This window comes from Polistes fuscatus, unplaced genomic scaffold, assembly GCF_010416935.1.
Source record: "Polistes fuscatus isolate 324 unplaced genomic scaffold, CU_Pfus_HIC Scaffold5, whole genome shotgun sequence".
In the NCBI taxonomy this organism is placed as follows: Eukaryota; Metazoa; Arthropoda; class Insecta; order Hymenoptera; family Vespidae; genus Polistes; species Polistes fuscatus.
The window spans coordinates 12655638-12677155 of NW_025113129.1; the positions used below are offsets into that span (position 1 = coordinate 12655638).

The window sequence follows — 21518 nt, forward strand, 5'->3', positions numbered from 1 at the left end:
CAATTAATCGAGCGCTTGTTGTGTTGACACGAGGGGAATCGTAATATAATATCGAAACATCAATAACGGGGAATATAAGACACACACACGCCAAACCCGTTTTAACATGGAAAATTTTCTACGAGTGTACTACGTATGTATCTCTCTCTCTCTCTCTCTGTTTTTGTTTTAATTTCATTTTTGTATTTTTTGTTTTTTATTATTTTATTCGTTGCCTTTTTTTTTTTTTTAATTCACAATCTCATACTTCCTTCGCGTAACAGTTTTCCATTCCAATTTGTCTCTATGAAATTCACTATGTGCTCTGCACTCTGTGTATTACAGCAGCGCGTCATATTTTTGTTTTGTTTTACCCACCACTACGTATGCAAAAGTTTTTGTCACAACTGTATCATTATGTTTCTTGGTTTTATATATTTCTTTTTCTATCTTTTTTTTTTTTCTTTTTTATTATTTACATTTTTTTCGTAAGAACGCGCGCGCGCTTGTTACTCTTCTTTTCGTCGACACATCATTCGTATATCATACAATCTAGGAAATAATTTATTTTTATATCGTGCACACTCGTTGCCTATTAACGTTAGATTAACAAACGTGCTTGTTTCGTTTTTTTTGTTTTACTTTCAGTTTTTCGATTAACAATTTTTTATCAAACTCGTTACTCGTACGTACAATATTTTTACATCTCATATTATTATTATTATTATTATTAACCGATTTTATAATCTTTATCTGTATTTTTCTTCGACTATATTTAATTTATCCCGTTTATACGTTTGTAATTCCAACGATTCGTCGTTCTCGTCGTTGATCGTCGATAGACGAATCGATAGTTCGAAATCGATTCACAATCGATTCGAAAAATACATAACCCGTGTGTTCAAATAAAACACGTTACCAATAATAATTATTCATTAAATATCTAATAATCCTAATTGATCGTAATAAGGAATCCTCTTGCATATTACTTTACGATAAATATCGGTTTTATAAGCCGAATCATCGTAACCACCATCGGTGCCCATAATCTCGTTGATATCTTTCGCTTCATTTCTATCAATTAAAACCAACGGTAGAATAGCGAAAGAACTTATCATAGCCACTATCTCGTAATCATTGATACGCTTTTGAAGTTTTTCCATACTCGGTGGAGAGGTTTTGCAATCCAATTGTTTCATCATGTTACACAATGTAGAATAATATTCCTTTATTAACGTTTCCCTGTCATTTTCGTAAACCTCGTTGTTCGGACTGGTGCTAAGAAAATATTGCAAATCTAACGCAGGTGATCCGTAAACGCACAATTGAAAATCCACCTGCAACAACGGCCAGAAACCAGAAAAGATATTCGATTAATCGATCGATCTTACAAACAAAAAATTGAAAATGAAATCGGGGCTGTTAAGTTGAAAAGAAGAGAATGAGGGATTCGTGTTTAGGAAGTCGTCACCGGGTCTAAAGATCTATGTGCATCGTATTTACGTGTCCTATATCATTCTCTCTCTCTCTCTCTCTCTCTCTCTCTCTCTTTCATTCTGTTCTCTTCAATCGCGAAGGACGGACAGACAGGTTCCTTCCGGGTGTACACCTGAACGCGATCGAATCGAATTTATTGCATTATTCATAACGCGTGACAATACGAAGGGATCGCCTTCCCTTCTCCTCCCCTCCCTTCCCTTCCCTTTCCTTTCCTTTCCCTACCTTTCCCTTCGACGTCTAGTTTCCGAACATTTTTACCTTTCGTTATAAAGAAGTCGGTCTCCTCTTGCGTGGAACGTGGAAAAAGATCGCGAATAATTCTCGATAAAAATTCCTGTTAAATCTAGAGCCTAAACTGCCCCCCCTCCTCCCCACCCCCTCGTTGGTTTTTTTTCTCTCGATATCTTTTTCCTATGGAATTTGTTTATTTTTTCCATCGCGAGAAAATAAAGATACTTTATAATTTTTCGTCCAATTTCGTGATATCTTTTGTTATCTTGTTATTCGAATACCACGAACGCGATTTTTCCGAATATCATCATCTCCTATCTTTTGATATCGTCCAATCGTTTCTTTCTTTTTTTTTATTTCTTTTTCCGAACATGGAGGATAACAAAAAAAATACGAGCACAAGGACATAGATTTTCCTTAGCGATGGGACGGTGGGAGGGAGGGAGGGGGGTGGTTAGGGAGTAAACCTTTTGATCTAGATCTAAAAGCCGACGAGTTTCCAAACTAGGTGGCCTACATAGAAATAGAGGAAAAAGCTAGATTTGGTTTAACTCCGAATGTTTTCAACCTTCCGGCCTTTCGGTATTTACCAAGCTACATATTTACGTAGCCTTCTTGCAATACCAGGAAGAAATTCTTTTATGTTATACTTTTTTCTAGTAGTAAAATCTCTTACGAAACGCCAATCAATTATCTTATGTTGAATCAACCGAGATTCAGAAATATTTCGAATCGTTTTGGGCCGATTGAGAAAGTAACCTTTTTATAGCGATGACTGAACTTGTTTTGTTTAGTTTAGTTTTGTTTAGTTTAGTTTTTACTTTGACATTTTCCCGGTCGAGAGAAACGAAGGTAACTTTAAAGTCTACTATTCCGATGATCAAAGGGAAAAGGAAACGACCTAATGTAAATCGTATCGTTATACTCACAAAGATATGATCGATCGGTTTTCTTTCCTCGTTGTAACGAAACATCATATTATTCACCCAGAAGTCGCCATGATTTATAACATTAAATTCGTCGTCTCGTTGTTTTATTACCTTGCAAGTTTCGAAATAGAGTTTGTCCGATATCTTATCGATTTTCTCCGCATATCTATGAATTAATATAATCAAATTTTGTAACGTACGTGTGTAACGAATTATCATACATGCGAGAACGAATTAACAAGTTTTTATTTTAAAATTACGTGCAAATATTTAAACGAATTTGAATGAGATTACACATCGGATTGCAAAGTAAATAAAAACAAATAAATGTATTTATTAAAAACTCACTTCTCAAAGTTAGGCCAATTTTTTACTTGGGCTGCTAAAGATTTGACTCCAAGTGAAAAGAAGGACGTCAATTCGGGAGGATGCCCGTTGTAATATATTCCTCTGGTGTAAATCGTTTTTTGATTTGGTTCCTAAAAACATATTGGTATCTTTCAATAATTAATGTACATCACACGATTTGTAAAATAATTATTAGTTACATCGTATATCCGTTTACAAGGTAAAATCCACGACAAATCCACGGCATAAAAGCTTCCTTAAATTTTCTAAAGAAACAGAGAAGAGAGAAAGGAAGAAGAGAAGAGAGAGAGAGAGAGAGAGAGACTGCATCTAACATTGGAACACGTCCAACGATAAAGGGTAATAAGGGATATTGAACTTTAGTTATCCTCCAGGCAGACATTTCGCATGTATGCACTTTGATTCGAGCCACGCGAGTTTCGAACTCCCATTTGCGTGCACAAAATTTGCGGGCTTATGATAAGCATTATAATACTTTATACCCCCTAAGCTTTACCCGACGAAGCACACAAATTATTTCGTTCGTGGAATACGTTGACTTTTGTGTCCCTTCTTTGTTGCAAGATATATTATTAATTTATCAAAAGAAACAAAAGAAAAGAAAAAGAAAAAATGAGAGATTCGTTTCTTTTATTTTTCGTACTACCAGGTGAACAATATTTTATCGATAAATAAAAATAAAGTTCTTGTAGCTTACCTTTTCGCATATGGCCAAGCTACTAGCGTGAAATCTAGCCAATCCTCGCATAGCCAACAAGCAGTGAGTTAGGTCAAGACCGGCTTGACGATCAGCCATCCGAAATCCAAGAGGAGCGAGATCCTCTATCACTAGAAACACCGGATGTTCTTTTCGAACGTAGAAAATCCGTGCTCCTAGTATATGATCTGGTCCAACTAGGTCGTTCATCTTCTTCAACAGGTTCATCATCATCGACATCTCCGTATCGAAGATCATGGATTTTTCGATCTAGACAAACGTATTATAATATTATCGATCGTATCTTTTTCTCTTTGTTTATTTTCAATTTAAATTATACGATCGTTTAAATTTTATTATAAACAAACAAAAAATATCCTAATACCACCAACCAAATCTTTTTTCAACGTATCCCCAGTTGGCGCGACTTTAACAATGAGCGATGTTTTTTTCGTAACTTCTTGTCCCCCAGCCTGTTTGCATGAAATTTCAAGCAATATTCTGTACATGTCGCTGGTATAGTTGTCCCCCTTAGCCGTCGCGGGTTTTGAAAATATATCGATCACTCGTATCGAATCGTCGTTCTTCGCCTTCCGCAAGATATTTTCCAGGAACTCGAGGTTCAGCCATGGCAGTGTCTCCTCTTTGGCCATTTCTGAAATTGGAATTGGATTCGGAGAATTTTTCATCGACAAATCTTCACTTCTTTTTCAGTTGTGTCAGGAAAACTGTGGAAACGATTCTTTACAATAACTTATTGTCATAACTGGAATATATCACTATCATTTTTCTTTTTTTTTTTTTTTTTACTTTTCTTCCTAACCCTTAAACCGAAATACGCGAACCAATCCATTCTTTCAATATCATTTTTTATTTCTTTTTCTTTTTTTGTTTTACTTTATATATATTGAAATATCTTTCTCAAAAAGTTTTCACAATTATCGATACTCGTTAGATTATAATTAAAGATTCCAACAAAAAAAATATATTTGATCTTTTTTTAACTAACGTATTTTATAATATTATTATAATTTGTTGCATGATCGTATTAGACTTTAAACGTTAAACAGATTCAATTGCTATTACTTTAAACGAACATTCGTTTGTTCAATGATAATTGGTGTATTTAAATGACTCTTGCCTTGATGGAACAGTTTAATCAATCATTTCGTGGCGGATACGGTGGGCCACGTGTTGTATTTTCACACTCCATTTGTTCTCTTTGAATGATTTCAATTCAATTTATGTTGATACGTTATACTAAAGATATTTATAAAAGACCATACAAATAAAGGCATTTGAAATTTATAACACATCGGTAATATAACGTTTGATATTATCTTAGAAATTCATAGCAGATAAGAACGTCTGAATTCTTGAACAAATAATACAAGCTAACGATTTAAATATTTTTTTTCGTTAGATCTGTTATTACGGGTGGGGGTGGGGTGGGGTTAGGTGGAAAGACGATAGCAAGCATCTCACTCGTTTTATATTATGGGAACCAATTGAAGATGCATATCTAGGAAGAAGGGACGAATTGAGTTTTGCGACGAGATTAGTTTTACGAGTATGTTATCATCGAGGTCTCTTGCGTACGCTCAATGAACATTATCGAAACTTTCCATGCAACTTTTTCTCGCGTCTTATGAGGTCTCGTGCCCTTCTCTCTTTCTTCTCCGGTTCTTCTTCTTCTTCTTCTTTTTCTTCTTCTTCTTCTTCTTCTTCATTTTGGTAGAGAAAACTTGACTGTGATATAAAAACTCGTTTCGAAAGGTAGTCGACGTGAAGAAAAAGTAAAGATAAAAAGAAAAAAAAAAAATGTGAAAGTAAGCCCGCGGCATTCCTTCTCAGGAAGAAAAAAAATAAGAGAAAGGAAAGAACGTGAACGAGAAGGAGGGGGAAGGATGAAAAATATTTAAATCGTGATAAGAATGTATATTCTATGATTCGATTTTTCCTAGGTTCCCTAATGAAATTTTAAATAAAAATATTTCTTGATTAATGACCCAATTTAAATGAACTTTTGGCAACGTGTGTATTTTCAATCTGGATCGATAAGCACATATTTTCAGTTGATTTCACCGTTTCTGTTACCGTTACATAAATATACTGTTACATGTGTCAGAAAAATATCAAAATGTGTTAACAGCGAATAGATATATAAGATCTTGGACTTTTAAATCATTAAGTAAACATAAAAGTAAATATTTTATGATGATACCACTAATATTAAATTATATTCTATTAACTTTGTTTATTCTCTTTTTCGTTTATGTAATTCCAAAGATTATATTTTTCGAGATTATATTTCTTACATAAATTAAAAACTATGAATCATCCGAATACTGTTAATAATTTCAAACAAAAAAAAAGAATAAAACATAACACTTTGACGTGTAACATTGAATTCATTATTCAAATGACAATGAATTTTGATTTGCTTAAATTTAAACTAATCGGATATATGCAAGTGTATACATTTAAATTACATAGAATTATTTTAATATATCACTATAAAACAATAGACGAATCAAAATAGAATGAAAGTAAACAATGAAGAAAATAGCACGAAAAAAGTATAAGTAAAAGTAAAATGTAAAAGTTCGAAGCAATCGTGACATAACACTACTGATGCGTTTAAAAAAAAAAAACAACAAATGATTAATCGATGAGATAATTCTTTAAATGACATTTTATAGGAGACACAACGGTCACTTAGATTTCTTGTTCACCAACCTTCAGTAAATTTCAATTAAACGTACGATCACATTTACAAATGGTAACTTTTAAAAATCAATGATAACTTGTACTCTCTCGTTGAACGTCCAACGAACGAATGAGTAATTGTACGGTGCACGTAATATTTTATAGGCTGCTTGAGGCGATCACTCGAACTATTCATATCTCGAAGATTTATTATATGATTCCCTTTTGTACGAATAATTATTGTTATACTTGAAAAAAAAAAGAAAAAAAAAAATATTGCACGTAAAAATTTTCAAGCTTTTTTCAATTTGTTTATAAACACTTATCGCGTTGCACACATTCGCATATTTATTCGCGATTTAAAAATAAAATATATATATATATATATATAATAATAAAGTAAAACAATAATATGATATATTATATATCATTTATTACCAACCAACCTGAGATTGATCGTATTCACTAAAATTTAACACTTGGTTTTTCTTCGCTGCACTGTCTCTTCTCGTTAGAGTATCTAATCTATTAGAAATAATGTAGACAATTTTTCATTCGTTATTTATACCCTCTTGAGAATTCCACCAAATCATAAACTAACAGGCAGCGCTGTTAGTAGCTTTGTTAGTAACTATATGTTGAAATCTTTGACAATTCATTGAATCTGCTTGTTCACATAGATAAAGGTAATAATTATTTATTTCTTAATTACCTCTTATTCATATTATATAATACAATTTTCTTTATTTTATCTGACTCTTTTCTATTTCTTATTTATTTTGATAGTACGACAAATTAACAGATAAGATCAATTTTTATCTCGTAATACACTATTATTATTTGTTTTATTTTATTTTATTTTATTTTATTTTATTTTATTTCTTTTTCGAACATATACTGATGAGCCACAATTACGTTATATATATATTTATGTAATATATGATAAAACATGTGTAAAATTGAATTGTCCTTTATTGACTATAGTTTTTGTTCATTGACACGTATTAACCCATATTATACTTTCTCACGAGCAAAAGTCTTTTATATATTACCTTTCATTATTTTGATCTTACAATTAGGATATTGTGTTTGTGTGCATGTGTGTTTCATCAGTTACGAGAAGATTTTATAAGAGAATTTAAAAAATACTCAATATAATATTTAATGTATTTTTGTATGTGTGTTACATGTGTTTTATGCAAGTTCTTTTCTTCTTTTTTTTTTATGATAAAAGATGACGTATTAAAGCATCCACGTGACAGTGCGGGATTTCTAGATTGTAGGAACATAGTCCAAAAGTTTCTGACTAGTTTAGTAAAACGTTAACAACACTGACATATTATGTTTCCGTGTTTCTACGAAAACAGCTGGCGTTAGATCAAAATACGAAATAACTATTATATTATTATTATTTTTTCTTCAAAAATCGTATATTTAAACGTAAATTTTTATCACGATTTAATGTTATCCGAGGTAATTGTCACTCCATCTTAATCGATTAGATAAACTTATCGATTAAACAATGGTGATGTATAATGTTTTATTATAACATACTACGATATAAGTTTTAATTAATTGTTTCTGGGAAAATAAAATTCCAGTCGAGAGTTATTTTCAATAGAGTATCAAAACCTTTTATAAATTTTCCACATACATACGTAGACCACACTGACATATATATATATATTTATGTGATTTAACCACTTCCGAAAGATGACATTTACTTTATTAGAGAATAAAAGGGGCTTTGCAACATACGCTAGGAACGTTATATCGTATTATCCACGATATACTGAATGCATTACATAATTTGTTAAGTTATGACCTCTTACGTCTATTCAAGTTGACAGAAGCCAATTAAAGACAATCATAAAATTCCTTTATTAAGAATTAATAATGTTGGCACGTCATTTCAAATAATTAATAACTACACTTGTTATTTTAATTGCTTAAGGGGTTATACGCAGTTTCGAGGCTCGGAAAAGACGTATTTTCATGAATTTTTTCTAGAAACAGTTTTTATTTCTCAAAGAAAAGTGATGGTAATTCAAATAGAGCCAACTTTTGAGAATACAATAGCGCGTTGATTATGTAAAAATATTAATCTGCACCGCTCCTGTAGATGATTTCCTGAACGTCCTCTAAAAAAAGACGTTTGGCGGTGATCTTCATTTTGACGGTTTGGATTATTGAAATTAAAAAATATGGTGGATTCTTTTAAAGGATAGATTAATGCAGGTATTAAAACCAAGGAATAATAAAAATTTTGATTTTCGACAAAATGGTGTCTATTTGAAAAAAAGTTGTTGTTTTTGACTAAAATTTTCGCTCTAAATTGTTACAAAAAAATAGTAATAAATTTTTTAAAAATTATTCCTTCTAACTGCGTATAACTCCTTAAATCGCACGGTGGTTCAACAAATTTGTTAATTTTCGCTAGAAAATCTAATAAGTTTACTTTAACATATAAATCACGTATCTAAGAAAATACAATAAACGTTATTGTCTTCGTAAATGACTCTCATTCATCGAGATTTTAAGAGATTTTCTTATCTTACTAAAGAACTATCGTATAAAATTATCTTAGAAAATGATTAGTCAATCTTATGCGTCAGAAAAAATCAAATATTATTAATTAATTCCAATCGTTCAATCATTCAATTGATTAGAGACGAACAAACTTTTTTCTTTCTCTATTTCGTATGCATTTACAAATCGATACGTAAGTTCTAATGATACAGTCATTTATTTTATTTTCAACCAGTTTTTGTCCAAACTATAATTACCATATCGTGTTTTGTAACAAATAATACAAGGTATTCTTATCGTAAATTACGCAATCATAAATAATATATGCGAAAAATGCTATCTCATCGTAAATTACGTAATCATTAATAATATAATACTCGATCACGTAATCTATGTAACTAAGATTGTTCAAACTTTTACGACTAGTTAAAATGAGATACTTTTTGATTCCTTTATCTTTAAGCAAAAGGACAAAGATAAGAAATTATTCACATCGATAATTAAAATATGTAAGAAAAAATATAAAGCTATGCATTGTCTCGAATGAATGGTATCGATTCATAATATTCGAAATATAAAACTCGAGTAATTTTTTCTATACAATGCATTACTCAAAGATCATTGTACGAGAGAGAGAGATAAAGAAAGTAAGACATTTGCACTAAAACGTGCACATAAACGCGACAATTTATTTAATATCCATTATAATCCCCATATGACATAACAATAATATTTCGAACAATTTTCTGGCTAATACGAGTAACACTCGACCAGTTTACGAACCACTGTGCGGCTGCGGTTTTATAATGTAATACGACCAATTTATATGCTTATAAATAGACTCTTATGTGACACATATCAACTAGTTGAAATCTTGGAACAATGAAATTACACGATAAGTGAATTTTCTCGTTTGACCAATTGTTTGCAAACGACTCAATCAAAATCAATATAAAAATCCATTAAATTTCTTAAGAAAAAATCAAAGTACTTTCTTTTCCAAAAATCATAATAGCTAGCTAGAATGATAAGCATTATTCCAAATTGAGAAAAAAAGGAAGACGTAGACGATTTCGTAAGAATTTGCTTAAGAGTTGCACTCTTAAAGTGTTCAGATATCAATATAAGTTCTGTTAGAGTCCATTCCTTGTCATCGTAGTCGTAGTCGTAGTCGTACTCGTAGTAGTCGTATTGCAATTGTCGTGGACGATTGCGAGCACTCAAGTTGAATGCAGTCGTTACGTTTCCACCCTTCGTAGAAACTCGTCCCACGTCTACCATCCCCGATTGTCCTTTATCCAGAAGACTCAATACCCCCACACGTTGCTCTCTTTACCTTTCCTCGAGTATTCCTTCGAAAGACAGAGAAGGATAGAAAATAAAAGAGAGAGTAAGTGAGTGAGTGAGTGAATGAGAGAGAAAAAGGGAAAGATTCCCCCCCTCTTCTATTCGTTCCTCGTTCGAAACAATTGTATGGCAAAGAAAAGTAAAGTAAAGAGGGCTAAGAGGTGTAGTAGTAGGACAGACACCACCCCTATTACAACGCTACTCAAGTGTGACAATTTCTCATCGTTACAATTCAAAATCTGATTTAATTACCGTCTTATACTTTGACAAACGTGTTCCTTCTTTTTATTGTTTTTTGATTTTTCTTTTTTTCTTGATATTTCACTCTCATTTGCATTTTTATATTACGTTATTATCTAAATTGATCTTTTTCTTTTTTTTTTTACCGAAAAGAGAAATCGAGAGGACGGGTAAATGCACGCGCGCGCGTGCTCGTCCACGTATTTATATCACGTGGCATATTGAATCTTTTTTTTACTCGAAGGATTTATAAATCGAATATCGTTTCGAAAGAAAATCTGTAACGTTCGAGAACGAAAAAAGTATTAAATTTATAATAAGTTTTATTCGTGGAGATATTTCATTTAGGAATATCTTTTTTTTTATATTTATTTATAATTTTATGTAATTTTATGTTTTATTTTTTCTTTCCGTCCCAATTCCGTTCAATCTTATTTTTCACGCTCGTTTGAAATGAAACTCGATTTCTATATCTTATTTATCAAAGTAGTTTGATAAAAATAAATCACACGGAACCGGTTGTTTGTCTTTCACATGAGCAGATCATATCTCGTTTAAAAATCTCAAAATTAACGTGTACATTTATTTTTGATACAAGTTTATATTTATCACTTACGATTAATCAGATTTGAAATCATTATATAAAATTTTCTATATGAAAAACGTTATCAACGATGATATTGCGTTAGAACAAAATATAACTAGGTAACCAATCGTGCATGATTAAATACTAGTCGTCATATTTTATTTCAAAAAAAAAAAAAAAAAAACAATGTTTATTCGGATAACGTTAAAAGGATGAACGAAAGATCGAAAATAAAATAAAGTATGGGGGAAAAAGGAAAAAAAAAAAAGAAGATAAAAACAATTTGATCACTTTACCAAGATTATCTTGAAAATTTTCCAAATGACCGTCTATTGGTGGTACTCTCTTGGAGTATATGCTTTCTATAAAGAACTTGGGCTCTCATTGTCGTTATCGTTGCTGCACCCTCTCTAGCTGCAGGAAGTTAATCCAATCACCCAGCTCGTCCGGTTCGAAATATCCCTGCACAAAACTATACTACTACTACTACTACTACTACTACACAGAGTCGGTTGGTAGTATCTAAAGAAGAAGAAGAAAAAGAATGTAAAAGAAAAAGAAAAAGAAGAAGAAGAAAAAGGAAAGAAGAACTAAAAAAACCAAGAGAAAGAAAAAGAAAGAAAGAGAGAGAGAGAGAGAGAGATGCCTTTCCGAAGTCAGTCAATTTCGCGTAGGAGTCTTGCAATTTCCGTTATCTTTCCCACAGAAAACGTATCCACCCGCGGGAATATCGCGATCCGATGATATCATCTTCGTCCTTCTCGTATTCGTCGTCGTAAAGCGTGCCACCACCTATCGGAATAAAAGGAACGGAGTGCTGATAAAAGCACCGAGAGAGAAAGAGAGTGTGTCCTGATCATGATCACGATTTCCTTTAGATTTACATGCTCTCCCTTCCCTTATTTTTTCCCTTTTCTTTTATCTTTCTATTTTTTACACAGTAGCCAACATTTTGCTGACAACCAACCACCACCATCACCATCAACAATATCTTCGTCGTCATAGTGATGTTGAAAAGTTGAAAACCAACAAAAAAGGAAAAATCAAGTAGAATCTCTTTTTTTTCCTCTTTCTGGGGTCCCACCCCACCCTACCCCACCACCACCACCATCAACAATATCTTCGTCGTCATAGTGATGTTGAAAATCAACAAAAAAGGGAAAAATCAAGTAGGATCTATTTTTCTTCCTCTTTCTGGGGTCCCACCCCACCCTACCCCACCCCACCCTTAATCACATCCATCTTAGAAAATTCTTTTCACTCGAGAATTCGATCCTCCCATATACGTCATTACGTTCGTTCAGCCTATCGCCTTGGATCGTGCAATTAAATTCTCGCGGAAAGTTCATCGTTCGTCGTTTCCCCTTAAGAAGTGTGCCATTCTCGAAACGTTTGCTCCGAACGATCGAAAATCTCCATCTCCGTTGAGAATCTTTTCTGAAATTCTTCGTTACGGTTAACGACGACTACACGACGACGACGACGACAACGACGATTACATTAACGGCGTATGAATCAACGATCAAATCGAACGAACGCTTTGGATTTTTTTCCTTCTTCTTCTTCTTCTTCTTTTTTTTCTTGTTTTTTTTTTTTTCCTAGATGGTAAACCAGTAAATATGCGTATGCATAACGTTGCACGATATTTCCTAATGATTCCTCGAAAGCTCGAAATGATCGATAAACGAATACTCTCCCCCTTCCTTCTCCCCTTCCTCCCCCCACCCTCGTCCCGCTATATAATGGATCATCGTCAAACCAATTGTTATCATAGTTGTATATTTTTCTAACGAAAATTTATATTTCTTTTTTCGATATACGCTGACAAACGGATAACAATAAACGTTGAAGAAATGAGTACAAGGATCGATAGTTTCGTTCTTTTTTTATTTTTATTTTTCGAGTATCGTTCTCTTAAAATGATTCGCCTTGGCAATGGAAGAACGATGCACACTATCGCACACACACACACACACATATATTCGTACACATTCCTACAGTTCGGTTAGACGTATAGTATACATTAATGGATTATCGTAGATTTCAAATAGGAAGGATGAAAAATGTTGCGGTATTGCAGTGGAACACGTTTCTATAGGTTGATCCTTTCCTCGCGAAAGAGGCTTAAACGCTTACCTTGCGATTCAGGAAATCCTTCTTTTTCGACCTTCCGCGAATCTAAGCCGGAAAACTAAAGTTTCCGTCCTCCGTTCTTCTACACTTTCGGACCTTTTGCTAAGGGGACTTTTTGAAGTAACATATATATCAGCGTATCTTTCTAACCCGACCGACACTATCTCTAAACTCTTGGATCCCAGAGTCAACCTTATCGACTGTTTGCGATCTTTACGTTTCCAACTGATCTCTCAAACACGTTGTTTGTGGGATATTTAAATAAACTTTTCGATAAAACGTTCCCCAGGAAAAAAGAAAAGAACAGTAAATTATAAAACGATTCCGAGAGAAAAGAATCGAGATGAATTTGCTCTGAAAAACGCATACACACACACATACATAGACATACACACACATATACACGCGTATTCGCATTCCCTAAATTACTTTTCATTCTCTTCTTCTTGGTTGTATTTTACATGGAATGCATTAAAATCTGGGTAGAGGTATTCCTCGCGTTAGATAGGACCCTGACTACTACTATGTCATAGTAGTAGTAGTAGTAGTAGTAGAAGGTTGGAATAACTTACAAGATAGAAGAGAGATACAACGTACGACAATAGAGAGAAAACCATGTTTGGTTTTGCCCGTCAGCCGAGTAGAGTATCGTACAAGCTACCGTATCGTACAGTACCGTACCAACCGGCCAACACGTTAAATGAGTTCTGCATATAACAGGGAATATCGTAAATTCACAGCCACTAGGATAGCATTAACCTACGGTTGACTGGATGAGTGGTAGAATATAATCGAGCCGACTCGACCTGAAGATGACGGCCGGGATATTCTCATCGGGGTGGTGTACTTTAACCATTATCGCTATAGAAAGAGACACTCTCTTACCTATCCCCCTAAATTCGTTAGATTATCCATGATATCCTATGATTAATATTACTGGCGGGTGGTGGTCTACCTATCTTAGATCTTACACATTCAACCCTCATCGATTCTTGAATTAAGAAAGAAGACACCCTTCTTTCTCGTATCGTCCGTTAGATCGCGTATAAAAGCACATTTATATATTAATGATAATCTTTCGTAAGATAAAATATAATATTTTCGTATGGTTTTTGATAAATAATTGTATTACGATTGAAATATTTCTTGATATTTTAATGACATTCATCTCGGATCTATTAACCCTTTCGAGATGATTAAAAGTTCTTCTTCTTATTATTATTATTATTATTATTATTATTATTATTATTATTATCGATAAAGCGCGTTTTATTATGCCAAGTTAAAAGATGCTCATAGTATAATAGTAGTAGTAGTAGTAATAGAAAGAGAGTAATCGGATCGAATAACCGGCGTAAATAATTTATTTGGAACAATGGTATGCTCGTTCTCTATTTCTCTTTCACGGTTTAAAACGGTCTTTAAATAAAAGGAAGGAGACGTTAATAATCGTTTGCTCGAACGACAAAGTCTTAATGGGTAGTCGATAATCTTCGACTTGAGCCTCGGCGTTCTTAAGCGTATCGATTAACGCCATTAATATCTCGACGTCCTTCCCCTTTTCTTTTTCTTTTTTCTTCTTTTTCTTCTTCTTCTTCTTCGTAGATTCGTTGGTTCGTTCATGAGATACAGGCTACGCTTTAAACGAAGTAACCTTCTCGTCCATGCAACTATAGAACTTTCGTAGGAAATTAAGCAGACCGAACCGATAAGTTATTGCATCGTAAGAGTACTGAAAAGGCGAAGAAGAAAAATAAAAATAAAAAGGAATAAGAATAAGAAGAAAAAAGAAAGTAAGAAGATAAAAAGAAAAGGGACTAGGGAACTAGATCCTGGATTGGAAATAAATTTAATAACAGAATGAGAGAGAGAGAGAGAAAGACGCACGGATATCGAAAACCATTATTACGTTAGGAGTACTTCCAAAAGGAACTGTGTAAAGATTGAAATTTTGCATATCTGTTATCGATTTAGTTCGTAACTTATTTACTTTAAGAGCCGCGCAGGATATTTCGTGGGATTAATACTTTGAATTGGTGCACAAATTGTATCCAACCACGTTTGACCTATCTCTCTCTCTCTCTCTCTTCGCGTAATTTGATTTTCAACACCATTCGGTGTTTTTCCTTCGAATTCGTCGGACCGATAAATTCGATCTCTGGCATGATGTTCGATTGAAGGGCTTGGAAAACGGAACGCGCTTAGTGTCACGGGACCGTTATCGTAATTACATAAACTATGAGGATCCTAGGCATACCTACTAGATAACACGTTTGTCCGATCATCTCTACGCGACTATTCGTCGATTCGTCCTAGGGACGAACTTTAAACGAGTAATTAGGAAATGTGACACGATAGGTATAGGGATTAAATTCTCATCCCGTTGTGTTACTTCGTCGCTTTCTGATCTTCCTTTCGCGCCAAGGCTTAACGCTTTAATCTGTTTCCGTGCCGAGAAAGTTTTGTTCGTTGGATTTTCACGAAAGGATGATTAGGGGGGACCAAAGTGGGGCTCGGGGGCAAGGGGGAGGGGGTCGCAAGGAATTAGGAGGAACGGGAGGAAAGGTTGGTGGGTGGGTAAGGGACTGAGATACCGCGTGTTTGGAATAATAATTGTTGTGGTATATATGTGTGTGTGTGTGTGTGTCTTTGTGTGTTTTTGGAGATATCGTTAAAACGTGCCCAAGCATATTAAGGCGTTGCAGATAATTGTACGTTTATTGATTCTGATAGATGATATCACGATATATATACGCGTCTCGTCTAAACCTTTCGTAAAGTACGGGAATAGAAAGTAAAAGTGAAACATTTTACGTTGTCTTATCGACATCGGGAGAATGTCTAACTCGGAAACGAATTAACTCAGTTGCGAAAAATCGTGTCGAGTGATAAATTGAAATTAAAAATTCGTACGAATGGACAAAGATAGAACGAAAGAAAATTTTCGCAAGAAGGTACGAAGTTACGGTAATAATATTTGAAGGAAAAAAATTAAAAGAAAAAAAGAAAATGAAAGCACAGAGATTTCGGCTTGCAGGTTGACCTAGTATCTCGATCAAAAGTACGAAGTGAAGGAGTATCGAGCTGCAATGCTGGTGGTAGTAGGGGGTGGGTGGGGGTTGTGTGTTGTGTGTAAAGTTAAAGTGTGCCGTGCCCTTACTATAACTTGGACCACCACCTTTTAACAACCCCACGAAAATGGAATCCTTAAGGAAAAAAAGAAATAGAAACAAGTAGTAGTACTACTACTACTACTATTGCTACTACTAGGAGCATTACTCGTCTTGTTTCATCGCCAAACGAAAATCGTAGACGCCAAAGACGACAACGACGACGACGACGACGACGAAGTCGGCAAAGTCGGCGACGGCGACGATTTACAACCATCTGATTCGACGCCATAAAGGATTTCGAAAGAGGATACGCTAAAGTATAGCGTGGCTGCTGTTGCTTGTTGAGAATAGTTGTATAATATATACGCGCACGACGGTAGTTTCTTATTTACGAGAGATAAGTAAACAAAAAAAAATAGATTTGGCCGTTTCACGAAACTGAAAGAAAGAGAGAGAGAGAGAGGGAGAGAGTTGTAGATAACACTCCAAGTTATTTATATCTTATGTTAGTCGTCCCTTTAAGAAAATCTTAATCTATCTGTTAGCGATAACTTTTCGTCTAGCAACTTTAGTAGAATCTTTTTCTCGATAGTTTTCATCGCTCATTTCCTTACGTACGTGCACCTTCCGGATCTAACTTTTTCGTTACACTGCTATTTATCACTATACCAAAAGAGTACTAGTCAGCCTCTTCTTTCACATCTTTTCCTTTAACATTTTCCTCTTCTTTTTCTTCTTCTTCTTCTTCTTCTTTGTCGTACTTTTTCGTTTTCCTCCAGCTACAACCCTCCTCGTCCACCGTATCCTTATTCTACTTTCTATCTTCTTTCATTCCCCGTCCTCTCGAATCGCTTCCGATTTTGTTTTTTACTTGCGAACATTTTCTTCTTTCCTTATTTTTTCTCTCTCTTTCTTTCTTTTCTACCTTGCTTGTATCAAGCTTTTGCACTTGGTAGAAAGTAAAGGATGTACGAAGGAACGAAAGAATTAAGTTCGAGTGAGAAACGGACCCTGGTGGCACGATAAGGGCCGGAGGGAGGAGAGAGGAGGAAATAGTAGAGAAAGAGGGAGCAAGGGGAAAGGGAAAAAGAAAAAAAAAGAAAATGATGAAGAGGAGGAAGGGATGAGAAGGAAGGTTCGTATCCAACGAATATCACATTTTTCGAAGATGCCGAGCTCCGATGACACGAGAAAGAACGTTGCATCGGTGTCTACCTATCTACCAACCTACCTTATCCCTTAACCTTACTCACCTAACTCTATCCTATTTTTACGCGTTTTTCTTTTTTTCCTTTCTCTCTCTCTCTCTCTCTGCTTCGACGTGCGGAAGATTAAACTCCGTGCTTTTTATAACAACGTGAACAGTGAAGAACCCTACCGTGTACCTACCTACTTACCTTTCTCACGCGAGGCTATTTACCAACTTGCCATGTATATTGAACGATGTTGCCCCCCTCCTCCCTTCAACCCTTCCTCCCTCTTTCTTCTTCCTCTCTTTCTTTCCCTCTCTAGAGAGGGATAGAGATAGCAAGAATTTTATTATGAGATTGCACGAGAGGATAGTATCGTACTCTGGTAATTCGTAAAAGTTGTCACCTAACAGCTAAATACACTAACGTCATTTTTACACTTAGGAGAATAATATTAATCGATATTGCGAACAAATATATTTTAACGATGGAAATAAATGTATTGCACGATGGATGATGTATATATATATATTTTGTTTTTTTTTTTTTGTGGGGGTGGTAGTAGGGGGAATTGAACAAACTCCGATATTAAAAGAACATTTAATTAAAAATGTGAAAAAGATCAATATTGAGGATATCGTTTAATTAATTCCAATAGATGAAATAAATCATTTTTATATCGATTTCATCGCCTGTTATACGATTCTGATTTCCTTTATATATTATTTATATATATACATATATATATTAACTATATAAAAATCTGCTGGAACGTTCTCGTCCATATTTTTAAAGCTTTTTAACGCTTCTCAGTGAAACACCTTCTTTTCCTTTCTTTATTTTTCTTTTTTTTTTTTGTAACCATCCTACGTCAGCAAAAGCTCGGCATGCACCGGCGCGTCTCTTGACACGACTGGACCGGACCGGACCGGACCGGTACGGAACAGACCGTACCTCCGGCAAGCTCGCAGCTTTTACCGGTGAAAAATCTTCACCGTTGATTCTTATTTTAGAAAATTTTCCGACAAATTTTTTCTTTCTTGCTTGCTTGCTTGCTTGCTTTCTCACCTTGTCCTTTATCGGACGAGCACGTAAACGGGAAATTACATTTTTCTTTCTACCTGGCGTAGCTATGGTCGTCGTCGTCGTCGTCCGCCTCGCTACGTGTCTTCCGTAACTTTCGTTCTACGAAAAAACAAAAAAAAAAAAGAAAAAAACGAATGAAAAAGTAAGGATAATCTAAAATCATTGATACGTACAACTTCTTTTTCTTGATACTCTCGTCTGACGTTGTTAAATCCTTATATAAACCGTGTCTCTTTTATATTACTTTTATTAAAACATCTCTTCTCGAGATTTATTTTCATTAAATGAAAAAAAAAAAAAACCCGATTGCCCGGAATTGTACAACTAGATGAAAAACATTTTTCGATGACCAACACGCATACGAGAAAATTTATCTCTTTCTCTAACATTTATGAAAAGTATATCCGTACGAATAAAATGTGTTTGGTGGTAAATGAAGCAACGTAAAAGGACCAAGAATTGCAGTACACACACACACGCACACACATACACACACATGGAGACAACTCGTTTCCATGGGAATCGCATGAACTCTGGCGGCCGGTCAAAAATCATATCTCATTTTTGGGATGAAAACGTCTGCCTTTCTCACTCTCTCTCATTCTCTTTCTCTTTTTTTTTCCTTCCCCCCTTCGTTCGCAGCTCGCTGCACGAGCAGAGAGAGCAGTATTACCAGCAGAATAGGAAAAAATTATGCAGCTAATCAAGAATCGCGCGTCTGTCGGTCCCTAGCGCGATATATCACGGAAGGTTCCAACGCGAGAAATGGCAGGGGGTTGGGGGGTTGGTCGGTCGACAGGTCGGATGGGTGATTTCAACGAAATGGAGAGAGAGAGAGAGGGTTTTAGAGGGGAAAGGAAAAAGGTCTAGCTTCTGAAACGGTAGTCGACTCGTGCCTTTGCTATCCACCACTACCACCATCACCACTACTACTACTACCATTCCTGCCACCTTCCACGCATTTGACTTTACGAGGCGCCATCGCTCATAGAATCTTCGCTGCGATCTTTTGCGAGACCCCCTTGGGAGCTTCTGGATGAGGGAGAAAAATGTTCGAGCTAGTTGGATCGATGAGTTTGCATTAAACATCCAGAGAACCCGGATTTCTCGTGCTAACGTTATACCACGCGCGCACGTTTTTTCGTATCACTCGTGTCCAATGATTTTTCTGTTAAATCTTTTCTTAACATCTATATTATTTTATTTGATTATAAAAAGAAACGAATGAAAACAGTTCTCTCTCTCTCTCTCATACTCTTTATTTCATTCCTGTAATAAAAAGTAACGTAACCAATCGATTAAGTAAACAAATGACGTATACACACATTCGAACGATTGAAATAAAATTAGAATAATTTTCGTTAAATTCAATTTGTCAATGTACATTTTAAAAAATACGACAAATATAATTTTAAAAGAAGATATAGCAAAAAAGATTCTCTCTTTGGGAATGACCGAGAGGGTGTCTTTCTTTCTTTTTTTTTTCCTTTTCGGTAGGCTCCAAGGCTACTAAGAGTACGTGCGACTCGAGTCTGAACTAAGTGGAAAAGGAAAAAAAAAGAGAAGAAAAGAAAAGAAAAGAAAAGAAAAGAAAAAAGACTCGGGGAGAGAAGAAAAACGAGGACGACAATGGGGTCTTGGGTCGTTGCTGTTGCCTGCCGACTACGACGGCTATGGTGTGTTGAGGAAAAGGTACGAGAGACTCGCCCAGGGCAGTAATAATATCGGTAAGGTCGAGCTTATACTGCGGTGAGGTTTTCCCGATAGTTCGAAGCTCGAACTTTCTGACGAAGTTGTGAAGCTTTAAAGCGAAAGCTTTAACGGGGTTTCGCGCCTGACGAAACTCTTTTTCCCTCCCCCCTCGTTCCTGCGAACTTGCGTGGTCTTTCTCTGTGTGCATGTGTACGTGTATGTGTATGTTTTGCGAAGTATAAGTAAGGAGTCGACGTTCGAACTATAGTTCGAACTATAGTTCGAACTATATCTTAGAAATGGGGGGAAAGGAATAAAGAAAGAAAAAAAATACAAAAATATGATATGTTCGTAAAGAATACCAATGGTATTAACTTCCATAGCGAATGTACTTAGAACGGAATTCTCATATTATAAAAGTTCTCCGACTCCGGTCCTCCTTTTTCTATTTTTTTTTTTTTTTACTTTCCTTGGCCGGGTTGAAATTTTTCAACGCCCCCAGCGCGTTTCGGTAGTAGTAGTTTCGACAAAGAAAGGTTTCATTACAACGTATTTCATTGTATCGTAAAGAAAAGATCGTTATCGAAGTCTCTTTAATGGTCATCCTTTATCGGACCGTGTGCCCCCCCCCCTTTTTTTATTATTATTATTATTATTATCATAGAAAAAAGTTGATAAAAGTGTTAAGAAGCCGTTTGTACACACGAGGCGAGACCTACTTTCAATTTAGGATTTTTTTTTCTTGCTTCTTCTTCTTCTCTCTTTGTACGAATCAACTGGGCTATGTTGCACAAGCAGTATTCATAACTTTTTAGAGACGGATTACAATACTTTCTTTTTTTTTTTTACAACGAAAAGTAATGGACAAAGTGAAACGGAGATTATGGGAATATGGGACGTTTCGTCGAAGCTAAAGATTAAACTTCTCGGTAATATGCGAACTATTAATTAATTATTATCTCATTCTCCCTAGAAACATAATACTAGAAGTGAATTACACTGTTTGGAATAATTCGTGCATTTGGCGTACGTCGAAACGCAGTGCCGGCATTGCGAAAATAAATTTTAATATTAAAACGATTGTACGACTGATTATATTACGCACGCACACACGCATTCATTGCTAGTTCAAAATTAACAATTATAGTCATGCGACGAAGTTGACAATTAATAAGTAAAAGAAGAAGA

The 21518-nt window shown here is 34.9% G+C and overlaps 2 protein-coding genes across 9 annotated transcripts in view; one reads left to right on the top strand and one right to left on the bottom strand.

Moving 5' to 3' along the window:
* LOC122522184 (lachesin-like) overlaps positions 1-21518 on the top strand; it is a 147044-nt gene that overhangs the window by 26239 nt on the left and 99287 nt on the right. The gene's annotated exons all lie outside the window — the stretch shown is intronic.
* Positions 744-6933, bottom strand: LOC122522182. Of its 2 annotated transcripts, none has more exons than XM_043643017.1 (6): positions 6861-6933; positions 4098-4360; positions 3706-3975; positions 2988-3118; positions 2640-2805; positions 744-1316 (listed from the first exon to the last, which is right to left on the bottom strand). In XM_043643017.1, the coding sequence occupies exons 2-6, from the start codon at positions 4356-4358 to the stop codon at positions 915-917; spliced, it is 1230 nt and encodes a 409-aa protein (XP_043498952.1). In that variant the 5' UTR covers positions 4359-4360; positions 6861-6933; the 3' UTR covers positions 744-914. The 2 variants fall into 2 exon arrangements, with proteins under 2 accessions (XP_043498952.1, XP_043498951.1); XM_043643016.1 differs by lacking the exon at positions 6861-6933 and adding an exon at positions 6445-6544.

What these genes read in the sequence shown, in the direction of transcription:
- LOC122522182 (XM_043643017.1), bottom strand. Translation starts at nt 4,358, where the DNA reads ATGGCCAAAGAGGAGACACTGCCATGGCTGAACCTCGAGTTCCTGGAA. An exon ending in ATACGTTGAAAAAAGATTTG is followed by an intron (nt 3,976 to 4,097) that starts GTTGGTGGTATT and finishes ACGTTTGTCTAG; the next exon opens with ATCGAAAAATCCATGATCTT. An exon ending in AATTGGCCTAACTTTGAGAA is followed by an intron (nt 2,806 to 2,987) that starts GTGAGTTTTTAA and finishes ATTAATTCATAG; the next exon opens with ATATGCGGAGAAAATCGATA.